General features: G+C 40.1%; 1 protein-coding gene across 8 annotated transcripts in view; it reads left to right on the forward strand.

Moving 5' to 3' along the window:
• The window catches only part of LOC149168035 (bifunctional bis(5'-adenosyl)-triphosphatase/adenylylsulfatase FHIT-like), a 241940-nt gene extending 233349 nt beyond the window's left edge, over positions 1-8591 (forward strand). For 5 of the 8 annotated variants that reach the window (XM_089431632.1, XM_089431627.1, XM_089431634.1 and 2 more), the window contains 2 exons: positions 7846-7944; positions 8189-8591. In XM_089431632.1, coding sequence (XP_089287758.1) covers positions 7846-7944; positions 8189-8302 — 213 coding nt within the window. In that variant the 3' untranslated portion in view covers positions 8303-8591. The remainder of the gene's footprint in view (positions 1-7845; positions 7945-8188) is intronic. The other 3 variants (XR_016260595.1, XM_089431629.1, XM_089431630.1) reach the window with 3 other exon arrangements.
• The last annotated feature ends 1058 nt before the right edge of the window (positions 8592-9649 follow it).

Genomic DNA, 9649 nt, shown 5'->3' on the forward strand with positions numbered 1-9649 from the left:
CCCTCATCGCTTGTAGTCCTCCTGACTACAGCTCGATGTTTGTGCCTCTCGCACTACTGCAAGCCTCTCTGCGCTGCCAGAGACTACTGCACTTCTAGAACTCTCTGCCGCTTCATCCGCATTCGTTTATACCTACATCCGCCATCTTGCTGCTCTCACTTTGGGGCTCCCGTAGCTAGGTATGATCCAAGAGTTTGGGTACCTCAAGGATCCTGCCCCTTATCGCCTATAGTCCTCCTGACTACAGCTCGATGTCTCCCCACCTCTTCTTTAGAGGTACATGAGCACTTATGGCATAATCGTCATCATCTTCAACCTCCTTTTCCACCTTTGTTGGTGTTGCCTTGGAGTCAGAACCTCTCCCTTATTCTTCTTCCTCGACACTGGTTCGCATAATGGCCTAGCTCCCCATAGTTGAAGCACTTTATCTTGGAGAGGTCCTTTTTCTTCCTCTTCTCCTTCTCCCCCGCAGATGCCAGAGCTTCATCCTCTTCCTCCTCTTTCTTGACCCGGGCTCCTTTGCTGCTACTTCCCGTCTTGGTCAGCTGTTTGATCTCTTCTTGGCGAAGAGCTGCCCACAATTCTTCCCCATGTGGAAGATTCGCTCTGCCCAGAATGCTCTAGACGAATGTCTCCCACTCCTCAGAGACTGTGTTTAGGGCAGTCCTCACCATCAACTCCTGATCCGGCGTGGCCCCTATGGAAGTTAGTTGGTCCTAGATCTCCTGCAACCTGCTGAGGTAGTGATCTACCTACTCCCCCTTCTGCATCTGGTATGACTGCAGTTGACTGTCCAGTAGCATCTTCCTCTGCACGGAAGTGCCTTGATACAATCTCTTCAAGGTATTTCATATTTCCTTTGTCGTCTCATTTTCAGCAATATGCTAGATCACATGATCCTTGACCCCATCAAGGATTATGCATTTCGCCTTGGTCATCACATCCTCATACCTTTCATTGTCATCTGGGTCAACTGGGATAGCCATGGTTCTCAAGGTGAAGGCCTTGATGTGATGTCTATCTACAACGGACAGGATCTTGGCCTTCCAGATGACAAAGTTTGACGCCCCGTCCAACCTGTCTTGATCCCTCAGTCCATTCATGGCCATCTCTCTGCTCTTCTCTTCGACTCCTCTGAGTCTCTACTTCCCTCCTGGAAGTTCTCTCTTCGACTCCCTCTAAGTCTCTACTTCCTACTTGGAAGTTCTCTGCTAGACTCCCTCTGAGTGTCGATTTCCCTCCTGGAAATCCTCTTGCCAACCGTCGAATCTTGCTTTGCGCAATCCTGGGAAGGATGATTTGCTCCCTTGGCCAACTACATCAACCCTCCTGGTCTCTGCGTGGCTCTTCGTGAGCCTCTTCTGCCTTCTTCTGCCTCTGCGCTGGCCTCTCTCTGGGTCGAACTGATGATGCAGGCTCTCTACGTCAACCCTTCTCTGCTGATTTCTACCTAGGAACAACTTTTGTCACTTGGGACAGTTGTTTCTGCTGCAAATTCTCTGATTAAGCTAGCACCTTCAGCGCTCCTGTGATCTTCAATGCTCTGATACCATGTTGAAATTTCTATGTATTACCCATTAGAATTTTTATCTGTATTCTCTGGTTTATTTCACCTACTTGTTTAATTACTAACAAGTTATTTAACCATATAAACACTGAAATAAACACAATACAGTCTCAACCATCTACAAATCAACCGCTGAAAGAAATAGACAAACACACAAGGGGCACTGTTATTTTTTGACAACTGTCCCTGAAGAAACCCAACTTGGGAAAACCGGTGTGGCAGTTCTGAGGGTTTTATGGTTAAGTAGGTTTTCTGAGTACACTAGGTGCCAAAATAGCTCACCCGACAGAGATAAATAATCTGCCAGTAATACCTCTCTTTGGAAGCAGATATTCTGAAAGTCTGCCCCATGAAACTCTCTCCAGCACAATTTGAAGCATTGCATCAGCCCTCCTGGCCTCTGCGTCAGTCCTCTGAGGCTTTGCACAGCCTCTCTGGCCCTCTGCGTCACTCCTGAAGCCTCTGCATGTATGACAAAGGCTGTTTTGGCCTCTGCGCAGTCACTGCTGGCCTCTGCATGGCTCCTTCTGGCTCTGCGTTTGCCTCTCTGCTTCTGTGGTGGTCTTCCGGCACTATCTCTACCTCTCTGCCTCGTACTCACTGCCCCTCACTGCAACTCTGATCGCTGATTCGATTTCTCTTAGCAAACCCTGCTCTAGAAAATTGAATGATTGATCACTCTGGTGTGTTTCCAACTGACCCTCACGCCTCCTCTTAGACTTTTCCTATTGAGTCTTCAACGACCGAGGTTACATCTCTAATCAACGGATAAGATTAGATTTTGCTTGATCCATGCCATTTAGAACCTTCTAACCCAGTTTTATATTAATACGTATTAATATTTTTATTTTCCTAAGTTTAGACTTAGGAACCCATTAAAAATATTAATTATTTTAATATCTCCGTCACCGGGCAGAATTTCCCCAAACCATTTCTAGATCTTGGAGATGTCGTGCTTTAGCCTCTCCACCAATTTTCATGGCTAGAGCACATCCAATGCTGCCCCAAATCAACAAATGCGGAAAAACCGGTGCAACAACTGAGGGTTTGTATTATTTAGCAATAGATTTTCTGAATACAATCTCTGGATGCCTTGTTGGCTATCCAGTACAGAGAATATCACTGACAGAAGATTAGTGAGAAATACCTCACACTATCACTGGCAATCCTGACTGATCCAGCCACATAATGGCTAGTCCCTTGCTACCTCTGCGCAGTCATTGCGTAGGCCCAGTGTCACAACTCCTAGGGGCTGCATCACTCCTTCTGCTGATCGATTTGCCTATCTGAGACTTCGATTCTGTCCTTTCGGTCTCACACCCTGACTTCCGGCTTCAGAAATCGATCTCTCTAGCAAAAATACGGATCTCCTCAAGGCTCTGTGTTGCCTCTACATCAGCTTGCACTAGCCAGCATAGCCTCTGCGCTGCCTCTCCCAGATCTCTCTTTGCCTCCTTTGATGAGTATTCCTGGATCAGGAGAAATCTCCAACTGGAACTATCCCTGCCCTTTTCTGCAAGAAATCATTTCGAATCTCTCTGGCCACTGCTGCACTGCTCACTTCAGAAATTCGATCTCTGATCTCCTACTCGATGTGTTTTCCAAATGCCCATCAAGCCTCCTCTTATAATCCTTTTGTTGAGAACCAACAGCCCAGATTAGATCCTAATCAATGGCTCATATCATTTTGGCTTGATCCTCATCTTCTTATAGAAGTTTTCACCCACAGTTGGATTAATACCCTTTAATTATTTTAATTTCCTAAGTTTAGACTTAGGCACCCATTAAAAATAATTAATTATTTTAATAAAACTAGCTCCGGGTGGAATTTCCGAAAACGATTTATGGGTATTGTGGAATACATGTGTCCTAGTCTCCCTACAAATTTTGAGGCTAATAGCACATCCCATGCTACCAAAAATCAACACTCCTTAGCGAGGAATGTTCTCTAGTCAACTTGCTAAAGCATCACCCAGACTTTGTAACATCTCCCTCTGCGCTGCTTATGTCTGACATCTCTGCCCATCAACTACTGCGCAAATGCTGCATTTGTACTGCTGTTGACACTGCGACTGCCAACACTGCATCTGTACTGCAACTTTCTCCAATATATCAAGGGAATCATCCTAACTACATGTCAAGGTGCAAGGGTAGCTACAATATGGGAAGCCCACACCTGAGTATATGAGTGTAGGAGGGAACAAATTGTGGTACATGAGTTACCTCGACCTTTGTTTTTCCACCCTTCTTCATATGCCTTTTGCCTTTGATTGATTTTTCTTCATAATTTCTCGGGACTCCAAGGGATGGAGAGCATGATGTGTAAAATGTAGCAGTGGATACCCCCTTCAGGTGGGGTAATTCATCGCCCACCAAGGGTTGGGACAATCATGGGTTCCTTAATGATATGTAGGGGGTTCATCTAGGGCCCATAGGAACCGGGGTGATGGCCATAGATAAGGGGTAGAGCTCATGTTTGGCTTTTGCAGATGTGCTAAATTTTTATGTCCCGACCATCATTTTCATTTTGTGGTACATTTCCTGTTGAGAGTGGCCAAATTATGTTTTTTATTTTCTTTTTAGCTACATCAACCTCCGAGGCATCATTCCAGGCCCGACCCAAGGTGTGGACAAGGGTAGGGGGAGACTGACCCTATGCGGATCCAATGGACACGTGGGCCCAGATGGGAAAATAGATGAATGGGGCTCAAATGAGTGGAAAGGGAGTGATGTAGGTGGTGTCGGGGAGCAAGACCACACAACCAAAATCGAGATTTTCCATGTAGTGCCAACCCTAAAGCTAATGGCCAGTAAAGGAGATCCCACGGGACTAGGATATGAGGGTAACCGCGAAATCGAGTAATGGAGACAATAATACAAACCTAACCCACTCTTTCACCCGAATCTTCCTACCAATTCATGCCGAAAAGTACCCATGACAAGCAAGGAAACCTACTCAACTATACCAATGAAAAGCCATACCTTTGGAGTCGGGAGGCCCAACTTCAAGCGTACATTCATAACAGATGGGCGAGGGACCACATGGTTGGCTCAGGTGGCGAAGGAAATGGCACATCGAGCTATCTAGGGGTTGCAAGAGGATGTTGGCTAAGGACCATTTAGGAGAATTTTTTTCCCCATATACACTACCCACAGGTGGTGGGTAACAAGCCCTATTGTAGCGTCATAACCTTGTAATGTGTGAGTATTTTGAAACATCAAAAAGCCTAAGGGTACAATGATAAAGGGGGATAATAGGGAAGGATGAAAACCTCATCACATGATGGACAATGGACGAATAGAAACACAACGAAGGTTGGAAATTTTTTCTTACAATGAATTCTTTCTTGATAATTGAAGTAGCTTTTACAGTTATGCATCGTGTTATTCTTTAGAAACATCTCTAGTATTTCTATGTCAACACCATAAATATAAAATTTTTTTAGTGTTGGATGTACATAGTCATCTTAAGGGATGGACCAACTTCCAAAACGGATTATCTGTAATCGAGATGTACGATAGTCACTTAGCTCGGATTTATTGCCATGAGAGGAAAATTCTACAACCCAGTATGAGGGAGATTTGTGATCCTTTCCATTCTCAATCTTGAGTCTTGAGTTGACACTTGTACCTTTTAAAATAAAAAAATAAAATATTTTCTAAATAAAAAAAGAATGTTGGCATAAATAAAAAACAAAATAAATAGACATGTTCAATTAATTTTAATTAAACGTATTATAAAACATCAAGAATCCCACTCTCATTGTGCTCCTCAGTTCGTTATTGATATTACAACCCAATATGAGGGAGATGTAAAAATATTTCACTTTCACTCCACCATAAATAAAATATTTCGATGTTGATTTGAAGTAACATAATTTTATATCAACTTTAGAGAGAAAGTAATCGAAAGCAAGTAAAAAAACCCTTATATTTTCACTTTGATGATGTATGTTTCTCATACTTAAAAATATTTCAATGCAGAAATTATATAAACTATTTGAGTATCCATGTTAACTAATTTATTTTAAATTTAATGATATTAAAATATGCTTATGCCCAAAGAAAAGAAGTAATTGTGAAAAAATTCAGTTACTTTGTAATGAGAGCAGTGTTCCTCGGGGACTCGCCCCCCCCCTTAGGGGTCTAGTTTCCTCGCTCCCCCGCGCTCCGGGGACTTGGGGACGAGTAGGGGACGTATCCCCACGCTCCCAAAATGGAGGAAACTCAGGGGGACGTGCCAGGGAAACGTTTCCCTTCCCTGAGGGGACGTTTTCCCACGCTCCCAAAAAAATGGCCTTGCTTATAGTTTATGATTTAATAGACCTAAAGTGGTACAAAGCTACTCATGTTCTGTATGGGGATAACGTGCTGTCTTTTGGTTTCAACAAGCGTTATTTTAGAGGGTCAGTATCATGGAAATTTGTTGGACCATATAGCACGTACATGAATTTTCCCTTTTAAAACTTCTCCTTTTTTTCTCAAGTGATGGCTGGATTACAGTGGGGAGATAACTGGAGTGATAGGCAAAGAATATGAGACATTCAGTTTGTGTTTTTACTTTGCATGACATTTGACATACAAACTATGGAAGCAGCACCTATGTCATGTGGGAAATAATTGGGTGGACTATAGACTAACATGCGTTTACTGCAAGCATGAAAAAATACTATGGGCAGCAAGAAATCTCAGGAACTGTCGTTATATATGAATTTATACAGTTACAAAATTTACACAGACCACAGTTGCTCAGCTTGAATTCTTAGGTCTGAAAATTATTTTCACCCCTGAAATACACTGCTAGTTTGAAGTTTGAACTGCATGGCATTGCTCTAATAAGGTAGACAAATTATCCATGCCATCGTTGGTCACCCAAGTTGGTTTGCAGATGGTCATCCTGCAGTCAATGTCATTTGATAGTAAACTGTCAGAAACTCTTTCATGTGATCTTCTCATCTCTCTTGGAACTAAAACTCTTCTTTCAGCATATGGTGTACTGTCTATATTATATATGATATAACAAACTTTCTAGCTGTTGGATCCAATACAGCTGGACAACCAATTATAGTTGCCCCTTCTACTGCCAATACAGTGTTCCTGATTTGTCCATTTACCTTTTCACAAAATTCAGTGGCTACCTTATCAAGCTGAAGCTCTCCCTCTGTCTGACCAAAATCTAAATTAGAATTTGACCAAGCTGAATTAGAATTTTAAATTTATTATTTTATATGATATTATAAATTTGGATAATGTCAAATGATATTCATATCAATGATCATGCTTTGCAGCTTTTCAATTCAAACCAAATTGTCATAGTGGACTCAATTAATAAATTATATTTTTATATTTATAAATTTTTAAGACCCTGACGCTCCCCCACGTTTCCTAAAAAATGGTAGGGAGCTTTTGCATAGGCCGCTCCCGCGCCCCCGCTCCCTCGCCCCCTCGTCCCGGAACCTTGGTGGAACATTGAATGAGAGTCATAAAACGGAGATATATAATTCATTCAATTCTTAATATAAGATTAACATGTGGCATTTAAATAATAATAATTCAATGTGGGTTATAAACATTGAGATATACTTGAAAATATATCAATAACAAAAAAATAATTAATGTAGACAACGTCCATAAATAAAAAAAATATGGTTAAAAAAAAATAAATTCTTATGGTTAAAACATTTTAAATAGTCTTACTATTTTACATTTTGGCCACTTTTCAGGGATATTTTGTCTAAAATTCAGCAAAGATTTGTCATAGTTGCAAGTTTAAGCTATGTAGTCTACACAATCACAATCCAAGTGCTCAATGGGATTTTTAAGTTGTTGAATCTATTTATACATTTAAAAATGCAATTTAAATAATGAAAAATTATATATATATATATATATACACACACACACTAGGGATATACGAGGGATCAAATTTCTTGAAAGTGCAAACCCTTTTTCAAGTTTTACACTCTAAAAGAGGTTTGCACCTCAAGAGATTTGATCCTCTCAGCACTTTATAGATCCATTGTCAAGATGGATCTATACTGGTATATATGGCAATAGTACTAGCCATCATTTAGTTCTGTTCAAAATAGTTGTCAAACACCATCACATAACACACAGGCAAAGATCATTCCCAGAAAGGATTTGCATTTCATAGTGGATGTGAGTCAATGGCTGCGAGGAGAGATCTTAGTGTTATTCCCAGAAAAGAAAGAACAGAAAAAAGGAATAAAATATGCACGCAATTCATTATTTGATATTTCATTCTACACATGTTTCAGGATGGTCCAGAAGCAGGTCAGACTGTTCCACATGTTCACATTCATATTCTTCCAAGAAAGGTCGGCGACTTTGAGAGAAATGATATCGTCTATGATTTGGTATGGGATGTGAAAAGCTTGCTTGCTGCTTTTGTTCTTTTCTTTTCTTTTCTTGGGGGTGTTTTCCAACTGATAACATCTCTGTTGAGCAATTTATTTAATAATCATATTTAAGACCTCTTATCTTTAAAAATTAAACCTTCAAGCAAACAAAAAACAATGAAAATAATTTATACGATAAAAAGGAAAAGAGGTGCATGTAAAATATTAAACTGTTTTACATGCTTTTCTCTGTTGCATTCAGATTGAAGACAAGGAAAAGGAACTGAAAAAGAAGCTTGACTTGGACAAGGAGAGGATGGATCGCACAGCAGATGAAATGGCTAAGGAAGCAGATGAACTTCGTGCTTTATTTTGAACCTACAAATCTGCATATTAAATCATTACAAATTTACTAGCTGAGGATCACTGGGAAAACATAATTCCTAGTCAACAGATTTCATGACAGAACTGGATCAGCACTGGTTGTTTATTCACCATTATTATGTTGGATGCTTTTTGTGATCAAAGTTTCTCAATTTATCTTCTAGAACTAATGCTCATATTTATCCTGACTTTCATTTCTCTCTTCAGATACATATAATCTGGCTGGGATTTGGTAGACATGGGGACTTCAGATTATGAGTCACGATTTGCAGTTTTGCTTATTTCAGTTGTCTTTATTTTTTTTTGAGTTAAAGGTTGATTATTTTATTATTTTCCTTTTGAAAAGCATGCATATATATTACATAAATAATAGTACGATTTCATCGGACAATTCATCAATTAGCTATGCTATTACAATATATGCTCCGTCTCTCAACACAGGTGACTAGAGCCAATATATCAGCCTTAGTACCAAACACGAGTCTATCTTTCATTTACATGTCAATTCTAGCTGTAAGTTTTGTGACTGTACACTTTGAAGTTGGCTGTCAATCCTGAAGGAGATAGTTAGCAGAGTCATCATTAAATGTGGAGATCATCTGATTACTTAAAATTTAATATAATGCTATGTCAATTGGGTCTGGGTCTTGCTTGGGTGGTTAAGAGAATAAGGCTTACATTTAATAATAAAAGAGTCACTTACAGACTTCTATGTTTTTGTAAATTTTTTCTAAAGCAGTCTACCCACATTCATGACTTGGTCAATGAGTAACCCTACTTCATTGTAATAATTACTCGAGTGATTTTTATAATATCATATTGTGTTAGTTGTGTGTATTTTCCTTTGTGTTTAGACCTATCTCATTTTTTGAATATGGTATCAAACTGGGAAGACCAAAATCTCAAGTACAGGGAAAACAATTTGAATGGGTGCATATGCTACTCTGCTTTGATTCGAAACTGATCTGATCTGAGGCTAGACATTGATGGTGGCAGTTTTTGAGTATCTGTTTTGAAAGTATACAGATCCAAGAAGGCTGCAATCTGCAGTCTGTTATACAGGCTGCCATGATCTGAGCATAGTAGCTGCTGGATCAGGGGCCAAAATTGCTGTTATTTTGAATCACTATGTTTGAAAAGAATTTGGTTAGCAATGGAAATCATGCACAGATGTGAATCCAAAGGGACACAACATTCACAGGTAATATTGTGAAAATTTTCCAGCTGTTTCATTTATTTTTTAGTGGAAGGAATCCAATTTCTAGATTCAGAAGGGCCAGAGTACAAGCATAAACTTTTTTTGAGGGTTTTCTATTTCTTTTAGATTTTTTTGTAGGGT

The sequence above is a fragment of the Pinus tabuliformis genome, chromosome 5_1 (genome assembly GCF_031772625.1).
Source record: "Pinus tabuliformis cultivar Carrire ecotype Pingquan chromosome 5_1, CPIR1, whole genome shotgun sequence".
Taxonomy (NCBI): domain Eukaryota; kingdom Viridiplantae; phylum Streptophyta; class Pinopsida; order Pinales; family Pinaceae; genus Pinus; species Pinus tabuliformis.